This window comes from Coffea arabica, chromosome 11c (assembly GCF_036785885.1).
Source record: "Coffea arabica cultivar ET-39 chromosome 11c, Coffea Arabica ET-39 HiFi, whole genome shotgun sequence".
In the NCBI taxonomy this organism is placed as follows: Eukaryota; Viridiplantae; Streptophyta; class Magnoliopsida; order Gentianales; family Rubiaceae; genus Coffea; species Coffea arabica.
In genome coordinates this window covers 31527685-31554841 of record NC_092330.1, presented here as the reverse complement: position 1 = coordinate 31554841, position 27157 = coordinate 31527685, and the positions used below count along the sequence as shown (strand labels likewise).

The following is a 27157-nucleotide window of genomic DNA, read 5'->3' as shown; positions in this document are numbered from 1 at the left end:
TGGGTGCCCGTTAACATGAATAAAGTTACCATAATTAATGAATTTTAACGTTTAAAAGGTGATGTCTTTAGTTTTGGAAAACTATTAATAAGGAAAAAATTTTCTAAATGACAAAACAGACCATTTGAAATATTAGTGGAATTAAAACAAAGTAAATTCACTGCTTAATTGAGAAGTGATTTAAAAAAATGGAATAACCAAAACTACAATAATCTATTCTAAACCTTTAATGAAAATATTGGATTGAAATCTCCAGCATTAGAAACAGTTTTCTTCCGTTTATTTGCTACTTCGTCAAGAGCTTCCCACTAAGGATTTGCAGGTTAATAAGCCAAGGTTTGGGAGCGTCTACAACTTACTCTACATATGCACTCGTACAACAATTTATCCCTTAAAAATGCAACAAATTTATGAACTTAAAGTGTGAAATACTATTCAAAAGTTCTGATTATTTTACATTATCATTGATTTTAGTGCCTAAATTTGTTGTCCTGGTACAGTTGTGACTGCCCTTTATTTGTTAGCTAAAGTCACATAATTTTCCACCAAGTTTAACAAAGCTACTGTTGATGGTTCAAAGCTAAAAAAAAAAGAGCAGCAAAAAAAATGACTAATTATGTAATTATGTTAAGAAAATAGAGAAGCAAAGAAATTACTTACCACTAGGAGTATGTAAAATCGAAAAATTTCGATTTACCGACTGGAAATTTTTGAAATCGGTAATTCGAAATTCGGAATGAAAATAAGGTTTTCCAATTTCAAAATATGTGAATTTGGTTTGAATTCGGTATTGGGGTTTGTCAAATCGAAATATTCGATTTTGAATTCACAATTCGAAATCGGTATTCGATTTCAAATTCGGTATTTTTTATATATATAATATATATAACATTATCTATATAATATTTTTATACAATATTTTTTTATATATAATATTCCATGTTTCTATGTTTGAAATCAAATAAAGGAAAAAAAAAAGGTTCCTGAATTCGGTGAAATCAAAATTTACTCAATTTCAAATTGAATTCAGAATGAATTTGAATTCGGTCGGAATTTCTGATTCCAAAATTTCAAAAAATTTTGAATTCAAAGTTTCGAATTACCAATTTCGATTCTGATGCATACCCCTACTTACCACGAGAAGAACCTACTAATATCTTCAATCTTCTAAAAGTTGGGTATATAGAGATAATAACTGGGAAGGAGAAGGAAAGAGTACAAAAAAAGGGATAAGACCTGCAAGAATAGTAGAGGTGTAAAAAAAATTGAAATCAATAGTCAGGAACATAAAACTACTAGAAAACATAGACATGATAACAAGTATAAACATCGTATAAACAAGAAAACAACTATCACCAAATTCGTTTAAAAATTTATCTTTAGATATCATATAAACATGAAAAGAAGACAGACTTGATTTTAACATAATCCTCATCCAGAAAAGAATAATTTATGAATTAATTACAAAAAAATTAAATTAATGAATTGACAGAGAAAAGAAAAGATGGAATGGCACAATAAGATGTACCTTTGAGTGTTACCCTTGCCTTTGGATCTAACTTCCTGCTAACTTAGGGTTTAATGCATCTTAATGGCTCTATTTTTGCGATTTTTTGTTAAAAGCATTATTTTTGGAGCCATAGAGAGAAAGACATTATTTTTGACGTGAGAGAGAGAGAGAGAGAGAGAGAATTTTGGCGGTAGAAAGTTGAATGCTAGTAGAAGATTTGTAATGTTTATTTTAGGGTAAAGGTTAGTTTTGTCATTTACAATGTGAATCCCTAATAATTAGCTTCCTAGAATACAAAATAATTAATGCATTTGTGACGCCCCGAAAATTAGGGTTTTCATTTGATGGATCTTTTGTTGGACGAGTGGAGTAAAACAGTTTTTTCAACTCGGTTAAGAAACGAAAAAATTTTGGAAAAAGGAAAGGGCCAAATCCGGCCGGATAGCTGGCCGGATTGCCTTGCAATTTTGAAAAAAAAATGGTTCAGTCTCGGCCTCATATCCGGCCGGGAATCCGGCTAGAAACTGGCCGGATTCTGACGTGGCACAGCCGGTCAGCAGCTTTGACCGGCTGTTTCCTTGATAAATATCTTGTTTTGGCTGCTTTTGTTCTTCATTTTTGCCCCTGCTCAACCGAGCTTCATAGAGAGAAAACTCTCAAATTTCCTAACTTCAATCTTTGCCAAAATCTTGAGTTTTAACCGATGGTTTTGGAAGGTACTCCACACAAGGGTGCACTATGGTGGTTTAAAGCTTTTGATGGATTGGTTTTGAAGGGGAAGCTTTAGTTTGATAACTCTCTTGAATTTGAGGTAAGTTGGTTATACAAGTTACTTTTGCTCTAGTATTGGTTAATTAATGGTTTGTGGTGGCCATGTGTGATATTTTGTGGAGTAGTTCATGGGTTGAAGCAAGTTATGGTGAATTTCTGATTTATTGGGCATTTTTCCGATTTTATATGACAAGCATGAATTGGTCTTGAATTGATGGATTGAAATGGTATTAAATGGACCCTTTAGACGTGAATTGCAGTTGTTTACGGAAAATTTCCGCTTGTGGTGTGAATTCCGGTTGCTAGGGTTTAAATTGGGGATTTTCTTATGATTGGTTTATTGGCTTTGATTAAGGGGTATTGTGGCTCTAATTGAGTATATTTGCTAGTCTATAATTGTATGTAAAATTGGGGTTGAATGGTAGGTTGGAAATGTGTAAAATTAAGGGGAAATGCTGTCCCATTTTTGGAGAGTATATGATTGATTTGAATTTGTGTGATCTTGACTAGTTTTATGGAAATTCTTGTGATTTGGAGGTTGGGATGATGAAATCCCATGTTAGTGGTATTTCCGGACTTTAGTAATGTGATTTCATCTTCGATTTGCCATGTATATGAGTAATAAGCTATTCTAGTGTCTTAAGGTGGAAGTTCTAGCCTTTAATCGTGATTAATGATGGTTATTCGCAAATGTTGGTTTGGAAGTGTAATTTCAGCTTTTGTTGTATTATTTCTGCTCTCATGTGATAAGTGGTAGTTGTCCATAGCATGATAGCTGGATATTGGGATAAATGAAGCTTTGGTATACTAGTTTGGATTACTTAAAAGAATTTTCAGCTAGAGTACATGAATTCTAGCTTAAGGTTAATCTGCCCTGTTTTTGTACTGTACATTTGACCATGTTAAAGACCGAATCAACTCTTGCTCAAAACATGAAACCTGTAGATATATGAGTTGACTACTTGCCTGCAAAATTTCAGATTGATTGGAGTACTGTAGCTTGTGAATTGACCGAAACACCCATGACTGCCCTATAACCCCTGTTTCATGACAGTTTTCATTCTTTCTCTAAATTTTGACTTTTGACCCTGAAAATGTATTATTTGGCCTTGGAGGTCTTCATAAGAATGTTAGTCTATGTCTTAGCTTCATAACGCCATAAGATTTGTGTCAATTGGATAAGCGTATTTTCAATTGTGATTCAAATGCCTAAAGGTGGCAGGAATTTGTTAAGATTAGAATTCCTTTTATTTGACTTGATATTTGTAATCTAGGATTCTAACATGAGCAAGGCTATGATGTATGCTGGAAAAAGGTTCGTGTGCCGTGGTTGGTGAGTGAACCTTAACTATTTCTCCAAAAGTTACTTTTGAAGTAATTCTGCATTGCTTGCACGATTGCATCTCATTGTGTATGTGTGTGTGCCATAACATGTTGGCTTTATTGAGTTCTTGGGAAAAATCTTGTGCTTAGAACCAACGTCTCCACTACTGTGTATACTTTCCTTGGAGCACGATGGCTCCTTGTTTCTGTTTATCTGATTACTCGATCTAAGAGAGTGTTGGCTTTTAAGTACAAGGATTTTCACTGGCTCTAAAGAGCATTATTTGCACATTGGACCGTTATTCCATGATAGCATTGAAATACACTGCTGTTAAGTTTATTTGATTACCGTTTTACTGTTCACTCGCTGAGTTTCTAGCTCACCCCCAAATGTTTTCTTCTCCCCACAGGAATCGAGGCAAAAGAAGAGCTTGAATTACATTAATTGTGCGCCTGGATGGCATGTATCTTGTATAGCTGAGATTTGGATTTGTTTTGTATAATAGTTGAGCTAGGGTGACTGTTTGAATTAGAATGGATGGATTTCTCTTGTATATTCAATTTTTGATGTAACTTATGTAAATTTTGGGCTTGCCTTGGTGTTTGGATTTGAATTGGATGTAATTACGAGATTTATATTGAAATTTACTTGAGAACCATAGTGAACGACTGAGTCCTGGCGAGAGTTGGGCAGGCGGCCCGTTGACCCCTCTGGTTCGCCTTAGGGGAAAATGGGGTCGTTACAGCATTAATTAAACAAGTTATTTTTTTTATCCACATTAACAGGTGCCCTTAGAAAGTCCCTTTGTTTAACTAGTAAATTTAGTAGTCCTATTTTATGTTCATTTGGACTAGATAGGCAGGAAGGGAAATGAAGGAGGTGGCATAGATGACTTGGGATGGCATAGAGATAGCGGCAATATTAAAAGAAATTTTTAAAACTTTAAAAGCACCTTATCCAGAGCATTTGTAGAAACAAATTTACAATAAAGTTTTCCTACCTATCCAAAAATTGGTAGGCCAATTTGGAGTGAAGATTGTTTGGAAGACATTTTCAAAAAGCATAGTGTGGTACTTTTTGGATTTGTGATGCATTTGAGATGAAAATGTGATTTGTAAAAATATTTATGATGCCGCCAATTTTTTTTGGAAAAAGATTTCAATCCGAAGAGATTTATTCAATTCAATAAACTCTTTCTTGCAATCAATCTAATATGTAAACCCATGCATGACACAGGTCATAATACTAGCAAATGTGTATTGCACTGTTAGTTTTAGACACAGAAGACAACAGTGTTCTAATTTTATACATATTCCTTAATTGTGCTGCTTGCTTTCTTATTTTCAATACTTCAATCCCAACAGCAATCTATAAACACACGCATTTAACACACGTAAATATTACTACCAGTAAAAGCCTATTTCTTCACGAGGCAAATCCACGAGCCAGCGGTACCTGCGTTCAATATCCAAAAGAAGACTCCATCAATTAACAATTCACAACAACCGAGGCTGCAGCAACCGAGACTGAAGAAGAAGAAGAAGAAGAAGAAGTGCGTTGAGACCTAAAAGATCTACATCTTCAAGGTGTTGAAACAATTTCACTGGACATCGTAATCTTCCGCAATGTCATGGGAATCATAGACAGCTTCATTAATGATATTTTTGAGAAGTGGGCTCATGAAGATTCCAGGCTGGCTAGGTACAAGAAGAATCCAATTATTAATTCCCCGGAGATTCAGACAGCTATGACGCTTGTGCTTTCTAGTGAGATTTTACAGCATGCCGTCTCGAAAAGGACGCTTGTACTTTCTAGTGAGATTTTCCAGCATGCCGTTTCGAAAAGGACCAGGGCTGTGACCTTGAGTTTTCATAGAAATAGGGTTAGGGCTTTGATATTGCAGCTAAAGATCTATGGGCTGCAGAGGTGGACCGCATATTACGTAGCTCCGATTCGCATGATGGATTTCCGTCTCCCTTGAGTCTTAATCAGGCATAGTTAGACTGAATGGTTAAAAAGAGAGGATTCTAGGAATTCAATGATATTTTTTGCTAAAAGAAAAAGTTTAATGACAAAAATACGTAAATGTTAATAGTTTAGTGACTTTTTTTTCCAATTGTTCTATGGGAAATTGCTGAAACCACTAAGGGTTTTTATTAATGAAGGCAGCTGCAAATGTAAAGAGCGGGTAATGATAAGCATCCATGTGTTACAGCTTGTGTGGCAATTATAAATGGAGTTGGCAAGCCAGTTGACTCTGTTCATGATTGGTACACTGTTGACATAGACAAGGGGCCTATATGAACCTCATTTTGCCTGTTCCAATGAAAGCAAATGGGTGAAATCAAATACTTACTTAGTGGCATCCCTCTAAAGGGTTGTGACGTGCTGCCTCAAAGTCCAATGTCCTAGTTGGCAAAAAATGATGTTTCTGATGGTCAACAATTAGATGATTATGTTTTGTTCTTTTCTTTCTGGATGGATTGATGATATGTTGTTATTAATTTTGGTGGCTTCCTACTAATGACGGAATAGTGAATTGTTTTTTGGCCCAAGTAGACATTGATTATGCTATATGTATATATGTAACAGTTAGCGAAACTTGACATTGTGAATTCGTGTTATGTCGATATACATGATCAGTACAATGACTAATACATTCGAGGTCGACAAAATTTTTTTTATTGTTACCATAACAACAACGGTAATTAATCTTCCCCATTTCCTCTTAACATACGACATTTTAAATTTTTTCTAACAATTTGCAAAAAGGATATATCAATCTGGAAAAAGTAAAAAAAAAAAAATAGTGTAAGAAGTTCCAAATGATTTTTTTGACGCTCATGAAAAAGTTTAGATAGGTCTAGAAAAAATTTCATATTATAAACTTGTAGCCAGAGAAGCCAAGAAATTAAGAGAAGATATAACAAATAAAGAAAATAAGAATTAAAAAATTAAGGGAGTTGTGAATGATTTAAGAAAAAGAATAAAAATTCTGGATATCGTTTTAAGAGAAAAGGGATTTCAAGAAAATATTAAGACAGTTGCAAATGTTATGAGCAAAAAAGAGAAGAAAGAAACAAGGTTTCAGGGTATTTCCGTCCTAAAAATTAGTAACGATACAAAAAATAATGTCACATGGCCAACTTTTTAGTCAATTTGATGAGTTGACTAACAGAAATTGATAAATTGACTAAAAGATAACATTAGAGCGTAAATTGACTAGTGTTATAAAAGGTGGGGGATAAAGTGAGCCCTTTTCGGTGCTTTGATTAATATATTAATCATCATGTGGAATTTGGGCTGTTTTTTGGCTTGAGTTGTCATCCACAACCATTGGCTGCCAACTGGTATTTGTTGTCACTCAAACTAAAGTGCTTGACTTGAATTTGTGCTAATTTTCTAAAGCAATCATTTCGTGACTCATGTGCTTGGCGACGGTTTTGGCGGATGAAGCCGTTTCTTGGCTTTGATTAGTATATTAATCATCATGTGGAACCTGCGCTGTTTCTTGGCTTGAATTGTCATCCACAACGACCATTGGCTGGCAATTGGTATTTGTTGTCACTCAAACAATAGTGCTTAACTTGAATTTGGACTGGTTTTGTCTAAAGTAATCATTTCGAATCCAGGAGATCTTCTAGAATTAATAAACTAAAGATATTTTTAAAGCTGCAAGAAAATGTTCTATTGGGCTTTTGGATTTGTTTTTTGACAAGTCTCAACTAAAGACTATTATTTGATGTATTTCAATTCATGTTCCAGCCACCAACCCATATGCTCAAGTAATAGTTATTGGTCCTCTCAAGCAATGCGTGAAGATACCCGGGTTGGTCGATAAATTTCTGTGAGATAATACTAACTTCTTTTTCTGCTATTGCTTAGCTTGTCACACACCCAACAAGATGCATTTTCATTTATTGATATTTCATTTTGCTGTTATATAGAGTTTCCTGCAAGAGACGTTAGAAGTTGTTTCAGAAATAGTAACCTAGCCTTTGCCATCAGCTTCAAATACACCCCTTGAACTTTCATCCTTGTTATATGCTCAAGTATTGTTCGTTATAAATTAAATCAATAATGACAATCTTGAGGGTAGCTGTGGAATGAAGTTTTTTTCTCTCTCATAATACACAATTTATATTGTTTGTGTTATTGAATTAGGTTGGATTTGGTACTACCCAATTAGTTTCAGGAGAGTTTTCTAAAATATCCCATTATTTAAAAAAGTAAGTATGATTTCATGTCCTTTCTTGGTTAAGGGCCTGTTTGGTTCACGGATTGAATGAGATGGGACGACTCATCCTCGAATTATTAATCCTGGATTGAGTGATCTCCAGATAAATAATCTAAGTTATCTAGCATTTGGTCGGTTCTGAGTTGGATATGATATTGATAAGTGTTTATTATGTGCGATTTTAAGTAATCTTTCAGGTTTATTTTAGTTTAATTTAGGGTTTTTAAGATGTAACTTACTCTCTAAGTATCTTAATTTTGCGAGTTTTGCTTGAACAATTTAATGTGCAAATCTAGTTATATTTGCAAGAATTGAGAAGAATTATCAACATTGGATTAAGACGGATACACTTCAACTCTCTTAGAGCTTGATTCAACGATGATTTGGAAAGAAAATAGGTTATTTAATGCAAATTTTATTGGACCAATGCATGAACACAAATGTGGACATCTTGTCTTGGATCTCGGAATTGAATTGAAGTAGCAAAGAAATAAGAAAGCGTAGTACAAAGAGAAAATGCAACCTTGCATATTCCAAGCCTGCGTATTCTCTCATGTTTCTCTGTAACTTATTCTGCAACTTGCTCTATTTTCACACTGATTTCTTTGTCAATTCTAGCTTAGAATTTCGGCTGCACATGGTCAAAATTCCTTAAGGAAGAGAAAAGGAACTTTATGTCCTATCATGAACCATTTTTGTCTCTCTTAACATTATATATGTAAGAATCATTCAGAAGATAAAAAGTTCTTAGGAGTTCTTGCTAGTTCTTGATAGCAATTAGTTTTAGTCTTTTCTTATTCTCTTTAACTAAGAAATTGTAAGAAAAACATGGAGAATTCATTGTATCACTCATTTAGCTGAATAGAAGATCTTGGGATCTTGATCGTCACTTTGGCTAAACTTTCTTTTTCTTTCTCTTTACTTGTGATTCATTATATGTGTATGCAATGAACTTATGTCCTTTCTTACTTTACATCATATAAGTAGCTAAATTTCTGGATCTAGGAAGTAGATGAAATTAATACCTATTTGATATGAGTTAAATATGATTTACATTTGCTACTTCTTAAATTAACTTGTCCATTTATACATGCTTATTACTTGTTGTTGCTTAATCACTGATAGCAAGTTTTTTGTTGTTGTTATTCAATAAAAATTGATAATAATGATGAATCAACATAAATGGAACTTAAGGAATAGACTCATGAGAATAGAGAAACACTTAAGTGGATTGTTTTTACATTTCATGAAAAATGCAAGAGTAGATATTGTTATTCACCATGAGAATAGGGAAAACTAGACTATTCTAGATCACAAGTGCTCTTTGGGCTGTTTTTGACCAAATCAATTATTTGGCAAGTCATTTTCTATAGTTGTATTAAGGGCCCCTTTTGGCATACAGTTGAGAAACACAAATCTCAGTGGTCTTTCTCTTCTCAAGACATTTTGTTGCAAGGGTTAGGCTCCCTTGTCCTCCAATAATTAATATGTTGACATTTCCCTATCTCATGAGTGCTTGTCCTCAACTTTTCTCTAGAATCTAGATGCATCATTCTATAAGGGCATCCACAGTCCACATGCCACATCAACATTCCACTATATCTCTTCTTTTATTACTCTCACTCACAATGAAATATACTCCATATGATATAATAGTATGAGTCCACAATTAAATCAAATATTTATTTTAATAATACACAACTCATATCTCATAAATAAATAAAGTAATTTTTTAAAATAGTTTCGTTATTTTTAACAAATAAATTATTAACTTTCATTAAATTTTTTTACCTTTTGAATTTTTTATTTTATAAAAATAATATTATTAATTTCTGAGTTTGAACAATATATCTTTTTCTGTCTCTCAAAAAATAATATATTGTTATTTTCTAAAAATAATTATGTAATTATTAAACAAATATGTGATACCTCAAATGTGAAAATATCATAATCCATGCTTAATTAATAATTCTTTATGTAATTAATTGAACTCTATAACTAAAGAGTGCGGGGTATACATATAATAATTAGCTCATCCACAGTCAAGTTTTATATTTATAAAATTTTAAATATCCTACATGTGATTTTTTCCAAGTATATGAGTCGAAATTGAGTATAGAATATTAAAGGTTGAACCCACAGGGAAGAATGTCAATTACCGATGGTTTTTAAACTTTTTATTATTTAGACTATTATAAGAGTAAGAAATTAAATCTACACTATAAACATGAGATAAAAGTAATATAAATAATAATAGAAAACTCCTACAGGTATGGAATTCCTCACTACTCTTATAAATGAAATTACCGAATAAGTGATTGCTATTATCTTGGTTAGTTATGGCATAATTTCCTAATATATGTGAAATCTATTCTCATTGTAAATCAACTATACTTGTAATTAAACCATACCTACTCTCGTCGTTATGAAAGTAACTACAAGCTCATTTTTTCTATGAAATTACATGAAACAAGTCACTAAAACCTCAAAAGTGCATCTCTACTCTTGTGAGTGTATTATCTAGATTTATCACTTTCTTGAACTAGTGTTAAATTTCAATTTTCATTGTAAACTTAACACCTTAAGATTATCACAATTAATGGTCGATTAATCATGATTAGATAAGCACAAATGATAAATAACTTGCTCAAATAATATCATCAAATAACCAAATAAATGTCACAAACAAGATATAGAAAATTCATCCATAATTCTACACATAAACTTTAGCAAAATATGAAAGAAAACACCATACTTATATTATAGCTAAACATGAAATCAAATACAAAAGAGAAAGTGATAGGAGAGAAGTCACCCTTATCACATGAGATCCAACTCTCCATCTTTGCTCTTCAATTCTTCATCCAAATCTAACTGCAAGTACAAGATGGAAAAACTATACTAACTATACTATACTAATGAACTATGAAAAACTAATGAAAACTACATTTTAGTAGTGCCTCTAACCTCCCAAAGTTGAAAAAAATGTTCTCCAAAACTTCTATTTATAGAGAATTCAAGCCACAAATAAATTGTTTCGAGTTAACAAATTTGACTCTTCAAATCTCCAAAGGTTGTTTCTCCAAGTTTCCACACTCTTCTTGAGCGGATACAACCAAAATTATTTATTGGAATTGAGTTGGAAAGTTGTGTGAAAGTAGGGAAAGTTGATGAGCAAGTTGTAGCTGCATTTGAAGAATACGTAACCTCAGAAAACACGGGCTGAGGTCTCGTATTTATGTCACGTTTGGCCTTATTGCAGGTTTGCTTAATTCTGGTCAATCTTTATCCTTGCTTTGTTTTCGCACCAAATTTCATTGATATTTTCTTGATGATGGAGGCTAAACTAACTCTTATATAAAACATAAAAGTTATAACTCTTTGAGTTAGCTTTCCAATGCCTCAAGAATCATCCGATTTGAAATTCTGTAGACTAAGAAATTGCCAAAATGGCCTTTACTAGTCAATCCCTGTTTCAACTTTTGACAACAGAAATGACCGACTGTATCTTGATATTTTGACTAGGAAGACTCATAAAATAGATTTCAATGTCTCATAAGAAATGTATAGTTATGTGTTGTCTTCAAAATGATTTAAGAATCACTACAATCTGATACTTGTAGTTCAAGATATAGCCAAAATATCACAAGGTGTCAAAGCTGTAAAACTTTTCCTCTTTTATACTTATTTGCATTTCCTCTTTCAAGTATTTGGCACTTCATATTTTTTTTTAAATCACTTCAAACCATCAACAATCATCCAAACATCTTCTCAATTCACTCCATTTGATGATTGAATAATTAAACATACAAAAACATGAAGTTTTCACCATTAAAATCCATAGAAATGCAATTTTTGATACTTAAAACCATAAAATACATAACTTTACTAGAAACTTAGTTAATTAACTATAAAAATAAATAAAACACACAAAATACATACTAGTTTTCATTGTTATTGCCTCCACACCTTGAGGCAATAATTTAAATCAAATAAAATACAAATAATAACATAATGAATACTAGTTTTCATTGTTATTGCCTCCGAACCGTTCCCAAATATGCTTGACCAAGTCCGATCAAAGTTGATGATGTACTTCTTGATCACATAATTTCATGTTCCTCTGAAGATAATATTGAAAATTTTCGGCCGAACCTTGAGTCATAGGAATCATTGGATCATCATCATTTCATCCCAGTTTTTTATTGCATCTCCTTCATCTTTGACAATCATATTGTGCAATATGATGCATGTGTACATTATATTTGGATATGGAAAATTGGATACATGGGAATTGGATATGGAAAATATGGTGGATTTTGAAAATTTGATGGATGGTTGGAAGTGGATAAATTTAGGGGATATGCATAATTTTGTACATTTGTAGCAATACCAAAAAAATGAGAAATTTGGGTAATTTTGGTGGTTTTGATTTTGTGAGGAGGATGAATTTTCTATATTTAGAGCATTTAACATATTTCTAAAACTACTAAAATTCTTGTCCATAATCATAAAATATTGAAATTTTAGAAAATTGTGCAAAGAAGTTAAGGAAAATGAGTGAGAGATTAAGAGAAATAATAGAATAGGATAGTGAGATATGAAAAAAAAGTATCTTGTGTGTTTATATAGAGAGAACAAAAAAATGACCGTTGAAAAAAAAAATTGAGCGTTAACTTGCACCATGAAATTTTAGCCGCTGTTCATATTTAACCAGATTTATCCATTGTAAAAAAAGGTCCCCTTTCTGCTCTTTTTCAGTAGCATTTACACGCATCATCAGAATGATGCATGTAATATTCATTACGCGGTGGTCGTGTAATGATGATTCTGTGTCATAGGAGGTAGGTATTATATCTCCCATGACACGCCATTAGAGTTGCTCTAAGAAATTAAGGTTGTACAACTTGTACTAGCCAATCTCTTAGACAAATTGCACTTGGCAGACTTGTGAAGCAACATCATGTTACTCAAGTAAAGATTGACAAACTCTAATAAAGATTGATGTCACTAGACTAGTGTATAAGTTATATAAGCTAGACAGTTTCTTGATTCCATGATTGATACCCATTTCTTCTTTACATTATTAATTCGGTGTCAAGTTCAGGATTCAAATTTTAAACTTGACAATTTGGGAGCAGAAGGGTGTCGGTAGAGAAAAGAGAGTAAAAAAAAAAAGGAATACTATTCTGATTATGAAATTTTTTTCTTTCTTTTGTACGAATCCAAAGAGTTAATAAAGATTATGGAGAATTATAGTGAGATAGAATGAGGAAAATACCCATTTGGCTATCCAAGAAAAGTATTTGCAAAGCATACCTGACATTCCTTTATCACTTTATTTGCAGAAATAGTGATCATGAATAGAGGAATTTATTGGATTTTTACAACGTGTTTTGACAAGTCTCCACTCAACCAATTATTCTTTTAGGCTTTTGAATCAAGTTCCATACCAAAGATTATTTAGAACACATTTGAGTATCATTTCCAATTAATTAACCCAGATGGAGCCAAAGTCGTATTACCTCTAGCTCAAATATCGTTATCTTTTTTCTTCTATATACAGTAATTGCTAAAATACTCAGAAAATTCTTAAAACACGAAAAGTATTCAGTTAGACATAGTAACACATATCAATCAAGGGAAATGTTGACTTTGTTATTCATTTTTCGGTCGTTGCCAATTGACGGGCATTTTCTACATGTGCAAGTTAAATCCGAATTTATACCCATTTGACTGCAAGTATACAGGCCAAATTCATAATATAGGGTATGTATCGGGTCGATTCCACGAGGAGCAACTTAAACAATTACTAGATCCCAGTTTACTCTATTATTTAGACTCACAATATCTTTGAGCAGAAAATTCAGAGTTAAATTAACTAGCTAGAGAGAGTTTTGCTATCAGAAAATCTGGCTATGTATGGATGTCCAGATCTCTCCCAATGTCTCTGCATAAAAACTGCTCAAGAGCTCCATTTTTCCAAGTCAAATTCCACCTTTTGATTCCCAAATCTCAACTTTGTTAGAATAGTCAATAACCAATGTTTTTTACTTGAAAATAAGCCACCTTTCTTGTCCTTTTGTCTTCTGAAACATGTGCACCGAATTCCCTTATAACTTATGGCTGGAAAGTAGTATGAACACAAGAGAAATGGTTGAGCAAATTGCAGTTTTTTGGCTACAAAACGCGACTATACAAAATGCGTCATAAACTCGCGTTTTCAACTTGGCCTTGCTTCAACTGCAATTTTCTCTATGATGGAGGCTGAACTAGCTTTGTGTAAAACACAAAAGTTGTAGCTCTTTGAGTTAACTTTACAATGCTTCAAGAATCATCCAAATCGGAGCTTTGTAGCCTGAGATATGATCGAAATACTATCACCTGGTCAAACCCCTATTTCGATTTTTGACCACAGAATACAGCTTCTGTATTCCGACTTTTTGTCCATGAAAATGGCAGAATTGGATTCCGATGTCTCATAACAATTGTAGGTCTCTTTCTTAGCTTTAAAATGGTATAAAGATCACCTCAATCCAATAAGTGTAGCTCTAGATATAGTCAAAATACCAAAGAATGTCAAAACTATCTTGAATTGCATTTCCTCACTTTGAACGTTTTTCACTTCATTTCTCTTTTAACCACTTGAATTCATCACCAATTATCTATTTTTCACCTCACTTGACATCCTTTAGTGATTGAATCATTAAACCTGCATAAAAATGAAGTTTTTATCACTAAAATCAATAGAAATGCAATAATAGCTCCTTTTACCAAACAAGGTATATTTTTACGAAAACCTATTTATTTTAGTTATAAAACTAAATTATCAAACCAAAATCAACTAATAAAATGCACTTAAAAATAGGTAAAATAAACCCTTATTAAATACCCCCACACTTGAACCATTGCTTGTCCTCAAACAATATGAAATTCCAACCATCAATGATCCCAAGATTGAAAATAAACATACGTAGCATTTCAACTTCATTTCCTTGAATCAAGGTAAATAACCCTTATGTGATCTTTCAATTAACTTCAAGTATTCATAATATCAAACAAAGAAGAGCCAAGTATACCATAATTTTACTAATTCAACTCAACTTCTCATTTTTATCCAATTTCACAAGCAAGCAACTCCTATAGTCAATAAAGATGCTAACTAATCTCATGATCAACTTCTTATTTTTCTTAAAGAGGGCTTTATTTTCTTTTTTTTTTTCTTCTTGTCTTTTTTTTTATATATCTTTTAAGAGTTAAATACTACTAAAGTTGTGAAAAATGCCTTTTGATGCGTAGATCGACATTTTTAGATGAAAATCACCGGTTACTCAACATTTCACATACTCAAGTTGCTGTTCATACTCTTAATTCAAGTACCGTTTTACGCGAAAGTCGACATTTGTAGATGAAGACTCCTGGTTACCAAGTACAAGAACCATTGGAGTAGAATATTTTTTTTATAAATATATATATAAAGAAATAATAAAATTCCCTCTAAGAATAATCATGAGAAAAGTATGACACTTATTGACCATATTAATTTCTTAACTTATAAAATCAGATAAAAAGAAGAATTTTCATCAACTATGCAACATGTAGGCATAATTTTCTCCACTTTACTAGATATACTTTCCTATAGATGTAAAAATTATAATCACATAATAGTTATTTCCAAATTAAATGAGAAAAGAAGTTTCAAAACCACATATATTTATTTCAAAAGGATAAGTGACAAAATTTTATTTATTTATTATGATTATTATATATATATGTATAAGATTTTGGAAAAATTTTGACAGAGTCTCCCCTTAAAAGTGGACTAAACTTCCTGCCAGCAACCACAAGAAACAAATTTGAAGCACAAGAAATATTTGCAATAACATAACCAAACCTTAAACACAACTAAAATCACAAGTACCACACATATTCCTACCACGCATATTTCTCCCCCACACTTAAAATACACATTGTTCTCAATGTGTAGGGAGGGGAAGAAACAAAAGAAGAAAAGAAAAGAACAGAAATAAAAGTAGGAATAAGTTACTCTCTAGTTGAGATGGATGCGGTCCAGTTTATCCTTGAGTCACGAACCAGTGACCGATCAACCATCTACAAGCAACTAGCTACAAGTAACTGCCACAAGTTCCAATATTCAAAATAGACACTTAAGTTAAATATCCTACAAATAAAAGATGAATAATAAAAAAGCAAACAAGGAACATCCAAAGGGGCGGCCTCAATCATCCTCTTCATCGTCATCTTCATCATCATCGACGGGAGGTGGGCGTGTGCCTAAATGATCTTCAATTTGGTCCAGGCGAGTATCTATTCTGGCTAAGCAATGATCGATGTCATCTAAACGACCAAAAAGCCGCTGCCAGTTGGTTTGTGGCGGAGGAGAGGGAGGTGCCGCAGTGGAAGGTCCAGCTTCATCGCGACCATGTCTAGCCTTCTATCTCCGCTCTTGAATAGGTCGTGGAATATCCCCCGTGCCAATACCAAGCCGACGAAGAGTAGTGAGAGACAATTCAGCTCTTGGTGGCACATTCTCCCGCCTCATGTCTTCCAATCGAACCTCAAAACGCAGAAAGATTAAAATCAGTAGACGAGGAAATGATAGTTTGAAGGAAGTTGTCTTACGCCTCGCCGTAGACCGAATGTGGCTAATGATGATATTAGGCAGTGAAATTCGAGCATACGGTGAAGTCCAGTTGTGGAACATGTAATCAAGGAAGTAGATATCGCTCTTGCGAACCTCCGTGTGCCCCGTCTTCTTAGGAATAACATTGTGAACTATCATATAAATGATAAGATGATGACAAGATTCGAAGACATTCGCCAATATGGTATCCTTCCTGGTAAAGCGAAAAGGTTGGTACTCAAGACCAAATCTGGCTATGGCCAATGATGGATCCCACCTCCTATTTGGGGGAACAAACTCCTTCAAATCAACTGGACGTCCATCATCCATACATCCCAAAATAGCAGCCAAATCTTGATGTGACAAGACGATTCGTCGTTCACACACCCACGACTTAACCATTTCACCACTGTGGCGCGCCTTACTTTCAATGTTGGCGTAAAACTCTCGCACCAAGTCGGGGTAGTAATGGTCTGGTAGGGTGAGAATCAGAGCCCATCCAAACTGAGCAAAAGCCTCCGAGATGCGATACACCATTTCTATCTTTGGACTAATGTGCATCTCGAACAAGAACTCCAAATTAGCATGCTCCTCATGCCACTCTTGATTCCTGCGATTATTGAATCTAGCACTGTCAAACACAGATCTCTCAACTCTACGAGAGGTGCCCTCACCAGACTGTCGGATAACTGGTAGAGGAGAGGGTGACGTCTCCTCCCTCTCTTTACTACTAGAGGAGAAATATATCACTCTACTTCCTCTTCTCATAGTACCTAATAAAAAGAATACGATTAGCCACATGTACTAGGACACAGTTGATAATCTGGCAATAAATCCTGAATTGATCCAAATAATCTTCCAATTTATTTCTTGAAGATATAAATCATCAAATAATTTACTTATAGGATCATATAAGAAAAGTCATATTTAATGCCAAAAATTGACCAAAATCACCAATTCAAGCAAAATGTGTAACAATTATAACCCAATCAATGAAAATAGCATCAATCATGATTATTGTAATTTATAATTAACAACAATAATGTGCAATTAGCTATAATCATGGTTAGGCCAAAATTTAACGAATTATCCCACAAAATTAACCAAATTATTCACCATACACAATGCACATACTAAAACATCATCCATTAGCCATCATTAACCATAATCATTGATCATCAATGGCTAAAAACCATCTTAATCCAACTTCCTAATTTTAGCCCAAATATAGCAATTAAAAAAATAAAAAGTATTAATCATTAAATTGCTATATTTGAACATGTAATCATGCATAAATAACCTTAATAAACATCAATGAGGTCAAAAACATCATCATTCATCATAAAAAATTCGAGATTAAAAGATGTTAGAAAGCTTAGGAAATTGAAAAAATGAACTTCTAAAATACAAAGATTTGATGAAGAAACTTACCTCAATCACGTGGAAGAATGTTTGGTGATGCTAAAAATGCAAAAAATCTTATGAAACAACTTCCAAAAGATCTCCAATTGAAGAAATTAGAGTTTAAGAACTCTAACCTTCAATCCTTCAAAAATCCAATTTTAGGTGTTTTTTGTGAATTTTAATCGGTTAAAAAGGTTGTATGATGTTAAAAAGGTGTTGGGCTGATGTTTTCTAACAAGATTATGGAACAAAAATGAAGATTGGTGAATTGGGTAGAAAAGGAGAAGAAAAATGAGACTGAAATTTCAAGAGAAGAAGGAAAAATGAACTGAAATTGCGTTTTTGGAAGCTATATTCGGACACAAAAAATGCGACTCAAAACGAGCCTTCAACTCGTGTTTTTGAAGTCGCGTTTCCTTCACAAATGTTGTTGGATTGAAAACGCGATTATGCATCAAAACGCGACTTCAAGTCGCATTTCTAAAGACGCGTTTTAGGTTGCTGATCCAGGCAGTAAAATGCGAGTATGCTGAAAACGCGACTTCCTCGCGCGTTTCAAAGCGCGTTTTCTTTAGTGTGGGCGCAGAATTGAAAACGCGACTCTAAGACGGGTTTTAATCCCAGATGCGTTCCTTCTGTGAAATTTTTGTAGAAATTTAACTTTGAAAAATTACCATGGGTACCCCAATCACTCAAAATGCATCATAAATCATTTGTTTGCCAAATTTATCGATGTGCACGCATGTAAAACATTAAAAACATGCATTTTACCTCTTTTTAACGGATCAAATACACCTTTAACGCAAATCAAGGGGTTGAGTTGCTTGATCAAAGTTCGTCTTTTTCACGTCAAATGGTTATTCTTGCTTCCATTTGCCAACCCTATAGCACAAAAACAACAGATCAACTAAAATACATATATTAAACACAAAATCACTACAAATTAACACATATAACTTAAACATTGGATTGCCTCGTAATTAGCGCTTTTGTTTATAGTCGTTGGCTCGACTCTCCTATAGCTTCTTTAACTCTCCATTGCGTTTCCTAAGGAGTAAATTACTCCTTTAGGAACCTTTTCTCCGGCCAAATAGGGCTTTAATTTTTGACCATTTACTTTGAATGGGGCAACATTTTCTCTTTTTATTTCCACTACTCCATAAGGAAACATGTGAACCACTTCAAATGGCCCGGACCATCGAGACTTAAGCTTTCCAGGGAATAATTTAAGCCTTAAGTTAAACAATAATACCTTTTGCCCTTCTTCAAAATGCTTAAGGAGAATGTGTTTATCATGCCAAATTTCACTTTTTCTTTATAAATTCTGGCATTCTCATACGAGGTTAACCGCGATTCCTCCAATTCACTTAACTCGAGCATTCTCTTTTCACCTGCAGATTTAAAATCAAAATTAATAACTTTAATGGTCCAATAAACTTTATGTTCTATTTCTATAGGTAAATGACACGCTTTCCCATAAACAAACTTATATGGAGACATTCCCAATGGCGTTTTAAATGCCGTTCTATATGCCCACAAAGCATCTTCAAGCTTGTTTGTCCAATCATTTCTCGATCGGTTGACAGTTTTCTCCAAAATGATTTTAATTTTCCGGTTGGCCAACTCCGCTTGACCATTAACTTGAGGATAACAGGGAAGTGACTTTTTATACCTGCATCCATATTTAAGCAACAAGGTGTCAATAATTTTATTATAAAAATGCTTACCTTCATTGCTTATTATTGCCTTTGGGACTCCAAACCTACAAAATATGTTCCGTTTAAGGAACTTAAGCACAACTTTAGTATCATTAGTTTGTGAAAGAATGGCCTCCACCCATTTAGAGACATAATCAACCGCTAAAAGGATGTACTTATTATTATATGAGCTAGGAAATGGTCCCATAAAATCAATACCCCAAATGTCAAATAGCTCAACTTCTAAATATGTAGTCAAAGACATTTCATTCTTTTTCGAGATATTACCGGTTCTTTGGCATTGATCACAACTTTTAACCCAATTTCTAGCATCTCAGTGCATAGTAGGCCAACAAAATTCAGATTGCCATATTTTTGCTACGATTTTAGTTGTACTAAAATGACCTCCCATTTCAAGGGTATGACAATACCTTAAAATACTATATACCTCTTCTTCCAGAACACATCTTCTAATTATTCCATCTGCACAATGTTTATAAAAGAACGATTCTTCCCAAAAATAATGTTTAGCATCATTTAAGAACTTTTTCCTTTGATGAGAATTCAAATCACTTGGTATCACTCCACTAACTATAAAGTTAACTAGATCAGCATACCATGGTGATTTATAAATTGCCATTAAAAACTCATCTGAAAATTCTTTTTTAATGGATGAATGGTCTTCTTGAGGTATGTTTTCCAGTCTAGAAAGATGATCAACGACTAAGTTTTTGAATCCTTTTTTATCTTTGATCTCCAAATCAAATTCTTGCAATAATAAAATCCATCGAATTAGTCGAGGTTTTGCATTTTTCTTATTTAAAAGATATTTGAGTGCTGCATGGTTGGTATAAATGATAACTCTAGATCCTACTCAGTACGATCTAAACTTATTCAATGAAAATATCACTGCTAGCAACTCTTTCTCTGTTGTTGCATAGTTAATTTGGGTTTCATTTAACATTTTACTTGCATAATAAATGACATGAAGTCGCTTATCATGTTTTTGCTCAAGAACAGCTCCAACTGCAAAATCACTTGCATCACACATCAATTCAAATGGTAAGCTCTAGTCCGGTGATGCTATTATGGGTGCGGAGATAAGTTCCTTCTTTAACCTATTAAAAGCAAATAAACACTCATCATTAAAGTGAAAAGGAACATCTTTTGCAAGTAATTCACATAAAGGTTTAGCAATATTGGAGAAATCCTTAATAAACCGCCGATAAAATCCCACGCTTCCAAAAAAGCTGCGAATGCCTTTCACATTGATAGGTGGGGGCATTCTCTCAATAACCTCTATCTTGGCTTGATCTAGCTCAATACCTTCTGAAGAAATTTTGTGGCCCAGCACAACACCCTCACAAATCATGAAGTGACATTTTTTTCAATTGAGTACAAGGTTTGTTTCTTCACATCTCTGCAAAATTAGATCTAAATTGTTAAGACAATGATCATAAGTAGATCCAAATACAGAAAAATCATCTATGAAGATTTCATAATTTTTTCATTAAAATCAGAGAAAATTGCCATCATGCATCGTTGGAAGGTAGCCGGTGTATTGCACAGTCCAAAAGACATTTTTTGAAATGCAAAAGTGGCGTAAGGATAAGTGAATGTGATTTTCTCTTGATCTTTCGGTGCAATGACTATTTGATTGTATCCTGAAAAATCATCCAAGAAACAATAAAATTCATATCCGACCAACTTTTCTATCATTTGATCAAGAAAAGGAAGAGCGAAATGATCCTTTCTAGTAGCTGCATTCAGTTTTCTATAATCAATACAGACTCGCCACCCAACCACAACTCTAGATGGAATCATTTCATTATTGTTACCACGTACTATGGTTATCCTCCTTTTCTTTGGCACTACATGAATAGAAGAAATCCAAACACTATCAGAAATTGAAAAAATTATACCTGTATTCAACCATTTAAGGATTTCTACTCTTACCACTTCTTTCATATTTGGATTTAACTTTCTTTGAGTTTCAACCACCGGTTTAGAATTTTTTTCTAATAAAATCCGGTGCATACAAATAGTTGGACTAATTCTCTTGATATCAGAAATCGTCCATCCTATAGCCTTTAAATGTTTTCTCAAAACACGTAAGAGCTTGTCTAGTTGTTCCTCATCTAATGCTGCATTGACAATTACTGGCAATGTCTCTTTTTCTCCAAGAAATGTATATTTGAGGTGTTTAGGCAGTGGTTTAAACTCAAGCCGTGGTGCTTGCTCACATGATGGTGGAGGTAGCCCTTTGTTTAGTCCTAACTCCTCATATGCATTTCTCCTTTTATAAGGAACCTGTACCTGCAAAAATTCAGTCATTTCTTCAACTTGTTTCTCTTGTAAACTTATACCATTAAGACAAAGTTCAAGAGAATTATCATCAAGATTAACTTAACTCATCTCAATTGCCAATTCATCACATATGTCAATAGAATAAACATGATCGGTAAAAGAGGGATACTTCTTCATTTTACTCAAATCAAACTCCACTTCCTCTTCACCAATTTGGACCTTGAACTTACCACGTTTAATATCTATAACTGTACCCGCGGTGGCCAGAAATGGTCTACCAAATATAATAGATACATTGAAATCCTCCTCCATATCTAAAATAACAAAATCAACAGGAATAATGAATTTCTATACTTTAATGAGTATATTCTCCAATATGCCCATTGAATGTCTAATAGACCTGTCAGCCAATTGCAAGGAAACGTTAGTACGCTATAATTCTTTCAACTCCAATTGCCTAACCACAGTTAAAGGGATCAATGACACACTCGCACCAAGGTCACAAAGTACTTTAGAGAATTTTACATTACCAATAGTGCAAGGAACTCTGAAACTCCTTGGATCTTTCAACTTTGGTGGCAATTTGTTTTGTATGACGGCACTACATTCTTCCGTTAATGTAATTGTCTCGCTATCTACTAATTTTCTTTTCTTAGTCATTATCTCCTTGAGAAACTTTGCGTATGAAGGAATCTGCAAAATAACATCAACAAAAGGAATGTTAATATGTAATTGTTTGAAAATGTTGACAAACTTCTGAAATTCTTTGTCATTTCTCGAAGGCTTCAATCTTTGTGGGAATGGCAACGGTGGAATTGATGTTGTATCTCCAATTTGTGGCTCATTTTCTTCCACCTGTTCTTTCCCTTTAATTTTCTTACTATCATCTCCTAACTCACTCAACTGCTTGTTTTCTCTTCTTTCACATTCTCTTTCACATTCAACTACTGGTGGCTCATCTACTTCCTTACAACTATGGATGGTTATAGCCTTCACATGCTCCCTTGGGTTCACCTCAGTTTTGCTAGGTAAATCCCCTTGGTTGCGATTGTTAACCGCATTTGCTATTTGCCCTAATTGGACCTCGACATTCCTGTACATATTGGTGAGTTGATTCATCCTTCCTTCAATTCTTTCAAACCGTTGAGTAGTGGCACTGGCTAACTTTTCAATTTTATCATTTGATACATTTGCCAGCTTCTCAATTGCCAATTCCCAAGCTGGTTTGGACTCCGGAAGTGGTTGTTTTGGTTGATAACCCGATGGATTACTTGGTCTTTATTGGTTCCCTTGATCCTTCCATCCAAAATTCAGGTGATTACGCCATCTTGAATTGTAGGTATTAGAGTATGGATTGTTTTGGGGTGGACGGTTGTAATTGTTGAGGTATTGAACCTGTTCGCTGCTAGAACACATAGAATCATCATGTTCTCCGCCGCAAGTAGTACAACATGCAACAACTACTTCTTGATTAGAGTTAGAACCAACGTGCCTATTAAGTATCTTAACCACATTATCTATTTTTGCACTTAACATATTCAAGGTATCTACTTCAAGCATACCTGCGGTTCTCCTTGTATTACCTCGTTCGTTGGCCCATTGGTAGTTGTTAGCAGCCATTTCTTCAATCAATTATTGAGCTTCCTCAGCTGTCTTTCCCATCAATGCTCCTCCCGCTGCCGCATCTACATGCGTTTTTGTTGGATAGGTGAGACCATTGTAAAATATTTGGACTACTAGCCAATCTGGCAAATCATGATGAGGACATCTTCGTTGCAATTTCTGATAGCGCTCCCAAGCTTCATACAATGTCCCTCCTTCCTGTTGAGAGAAACTAGTTATATCCATTCTGAGTTTAGCAGTTTTTTCAAGTGGAAAGAATTTATTGAGAAACATCGTAACTAATTCAGCCCAAGTAGTAAAAGTGTTTGGAGGATGAGATTGTAGCCAAACCTTGGCTTTGTCCCTTAACGAGAATGGAAACAATCGAAGTTTAATTGCATAATTACTAACACCATTGAATTTAATTGTATCACAGATTTCAAGAAATGTTGACAAGTGAGAATTTGGATTTTCGGTAGCATTACCTCCATATTGAGATTGTTGTACCATTTGAATCAGTGATGATTTAATCTCAAAATTATTAGCATTTACCGTTGGTCTTGCGATGCTAGTTTGAGAACCTTGTGTTCCTGGTAAAGCAAAATCTCATAGAATTCGTCTATTTGGTTCATTTTCCGCAATTTCTTTCTCAAATGGTAATTCTATCAAGATTTCTTCTATCGGCTGCCAAACCTCTTGTTCCTCTTGATGCGGTGTATTCCTCCTTTGTCTCCGTAGTGTCCTCTCAATTTCAGGATCGAAAAGTACAACTTCTCGATTTGATCGATGCATACACTACAAATAAAAACAAGAGAAATTTTGCAGTTTTAATTATTAAAATCAACTATAAATAATTTGAATAAAAACAATGAAAATATCTAAATTAATAGAGATGATTAAGCCCTAATATTGCCACTCCCCGGCAACAGCGCCAAAAACTTGATGGGGATTTTCTACATGTGCAAGTTAAATCCGAATTTATACCCATTTGACTGCAAGTATACAGGCCAAATTCGAAATATAGGGTATGTATCGAGTCGATCCCACGAGGAGCAATTTAAACAATTACTAGATCCCAATTTACTCTATTATTTAGACTCACAATATCTTTGAGCAGAAAATTTAGAGTTAAATCTGACTACAATTTTTTTACTATCTAAAATCCTTAGCTAGAAAATTGCAATATCACAAATGGAGAAAAGTTCACCAAATACTTGAATCTAGGGATATAGATTCCACTTATGACACAAATGATCCAAATGAATGAATTTAATACTTGTTACTACTCTTGTTTAACCAGGGATTCATTTCCAAAATTGCCAAAACTTCATTCTCATGATAAAATTAGTCTAAAACAGTTTAGTTTTCCCTAATCTCTTGGTGAAAACTGAAACTGCTCTTGTTCATGCATGAAATGCAGATTTAATCCACTTGAGTGTAATTCTATTATCATGAATTAACAACTCAAACTCTACTTATGTTATTCCATTGTTTTTACCATTTTTCAATGAGAAAAAACAACTATAAACCTGCTATTGGTGATCAAACAACAACAAGTAATCAAGCATATACAAGTAGACAAGTTAATACAAGATACAACAAGTATAAATCACATTCAATTCACATTACTTGGTCATAAGTTTTATCTACTCCCTAGATATAGAAATTTAGCTACTCATTGATGATATAACAATCAAACTCATAACTTCATTAATGAAAAACATCTCAAGTTACAAGTACAAGAAGGTTAAGAAAAGTTTAGTCAAGTTAATGGTGAAGCCCTCCAATTTCTGCTATGTCTTGCACGGGAAAAATGCATGCAAGATAAAGCCTCCAAGTATTCTTGCAAAATTAACTAGTTAGAGAGAGTTTTGCTATCAGAAAATATGGCTACGTATGGATGTCCAGATCTCTCCCAATGTCTCTGCATAAAAACTGCTCAAGAGCTCCATTTTTCCAAGTCAAATTTCACCTTTTGATTCCCAAATCTCAACTTTGTTAGGATAGTCAATAACCAATCTTTTTGACTTGAAAATAAGCCACATTTCTTGTCCTTTTGTCTTCTGAAGCATGTGCACCGAATTTTCTTGCAACTTATGGCTGGAAAGTAGTATGAACACAAGAGAAATGGTTGAGCAAATTGCAGCTTTTCGGCTACAAAACGCGACTACACAAAACACGGCATAAACTCGCGTTTTCTCCACTCACGTTTTCAACTATGATTTTCTCTATGATGAAGGCCGAACTAGCTTTTGTGTAAAACACAAAAGTTGTATCTCTTTGTGTTAGCTTTACAATGCTTCAAGAATCATCCAAATCGGAGCTTTGTAGCTTGAGATATGATCGAAATACTATCACCTAGTCAAACCCCTATTTCGATTTTTGACCACAAAATGCAGCTTCTGTATTCTGACTTTTTTGTCCATGAAAATAGCAGAATTGAATTTCGATGTCTTCATAACAATTGTAGGTATCTTTCTTAGCTTTAAAATGGTATAAAGATCACCTCAATCCGATAAATTTAGCTCCAGATATAGTCAAAATACCGAAGAGTATCAAAACTGTCTTGAATTGCATTTCCTCACTTTGAACGTTTTTAACTTTATTTTTCTTTTAACCACTTGAATTCATCACCAATTATCTATTTTTCATCTCACTTGACATCCTTTAGTGATTGAATTATTAAACCTGCATAAAAATGAAGTTTTTATCACTAAAATCAATAGCAATGCAATAATAGCCACTTTTACCAAACAATGTATATTTTTACCAAAACCTATTTATTTTAGTTGTTAAACTAAATAATCAAACCAAAATCAACTAATAAAATGCACTTAAAAATATGAAAAATAAACTCTTATCACCAATCTAATAAGCGGCGAAGCCATGATAAGCTGAGAGGGTGAAATTTTTTTTGAAACTTCAAAATAGCCTATGAAAAATTTAAAAATTTTAGTATTGTCCAACATTTGCTCCCCCTGAAATTCTAATAGTATTTTCTTTAAACTCACAATTATCCCCCAATAGTACACCATGCAATTTTTTCTCTTTCTATTAAATGTAATTTACCATATTCTATAAGAAAATATTATTTATTTAATATTTAAATTTTTTTATATATTCTTTTTATATGAATTACAAACCAACCAAACATTCATTTGACAATTAAATTTTATACAAATTATTTGCCTACTATCTATGTTAATTAGAGCCATAGTTAAGTCATTTGACAATTCAATTTTGTATAAATTATTTGCCTACTATCTATGTTAATTAGAGCCATAATTAGTAAGTATTTATATTATAATCGTATAATACACATTCATATGTGTCATTCAAAAATTTTCATATTTCATACATTTCAGAAATACTCATACTATTCAATTATATATATAGAATGCGTAATACAATTTTAACATATTATAATTCTCGAATCATACTTCAATTTTTCAAAAAATTTAAAAATTTGAGTAAGAATAAGAACATACCTTTTGAGTTATATATAAAATGAGAGCTATATATAGATATATATAAACAAGTGTAGATTTATAGATATTTAAGTAACAAAGTGATAAATGTTAATAAATTTAATGTCTCATACACAAAAATAAGTTTAAAATTGGTATAAATGTAGCAGAGTCCTCAAAAATTATAGTAAATT

At 33.4% G+C, this 27157-nt stretch overlaps 2 protein-coding genes, 1 long non-coding RNA gene and 1 other non-coding gene across 4 annotated transcripts; 2 read left to right on the top strand and 2 right to left on the bottom strand.

The window, feature by feature from the left end:
• The first annotated feature begins 1838 nt into the window (after positions 1-1838).
• Positions 1839-4252, top strand: LOC140017054 (uncharacterized). The gene is made up of 3 exons (XR_011823350.1): positions 1839-2321; positions 3556-3614; positions 4015-4252. It is a non-coding gene; the product is annotated as an uncharacterized lncRNA (long non-coding RNA).
• An 11478-nt stretch (positions 4253-15730) lies between these two features.
• Positions 15731-18237, bottom strand: LOC140017010 (uncharacterized). Its single transcript, XM_072071353.1, has 2 exons — positions 17918-18237; positions 15731-17259 (listed from the first exon to the last, which is right to left on the bottom strand). Exon 2 carries the CDS (start codon positions 17252-17254, stop codon positions 16298-16300), a length of 957 nt encoding a protein of 318 aa, XP_071927454.1. The 5' UTR covers positions 17255-17259; positions 17918-18237; the 3' UTR covers positions 15731-16297.
• Positions 18238-20656: 2419 nt separating this feature from the next.
• LOC140016549 (uncharacterized) lies at positions 20657-22995 on the bottom strand. Its single transcript, XM_072070091.1, has 4 exons — positions 22425-22995; positions 22012-22208; positions 21510-21903; positions 20657-20916 (listed from the first exon to the last, which is right to left on the bottom strand). The coding sequence occupies exons 1-4, from the start codon at positions 22993-22995 to the stop codon at positions 20657-20659; spliced, it is 1422 nt and encodes a 473-aa protein (XP_071926192.1).
• A 649-nt stretch (positions 22996-23644) lies between these two features.
• Positions 23645-23751, top strand: LOC113717488 (small nucleolar RNA R71). Its single transcript, XR_003454405.1, has one exon. It is a non-coding gene; the product is annotated as a small nucleolar RNA R71 (small nucleolar RNA).
• Positions 23752-27157: the final 3406 nt, after the last annotated feature.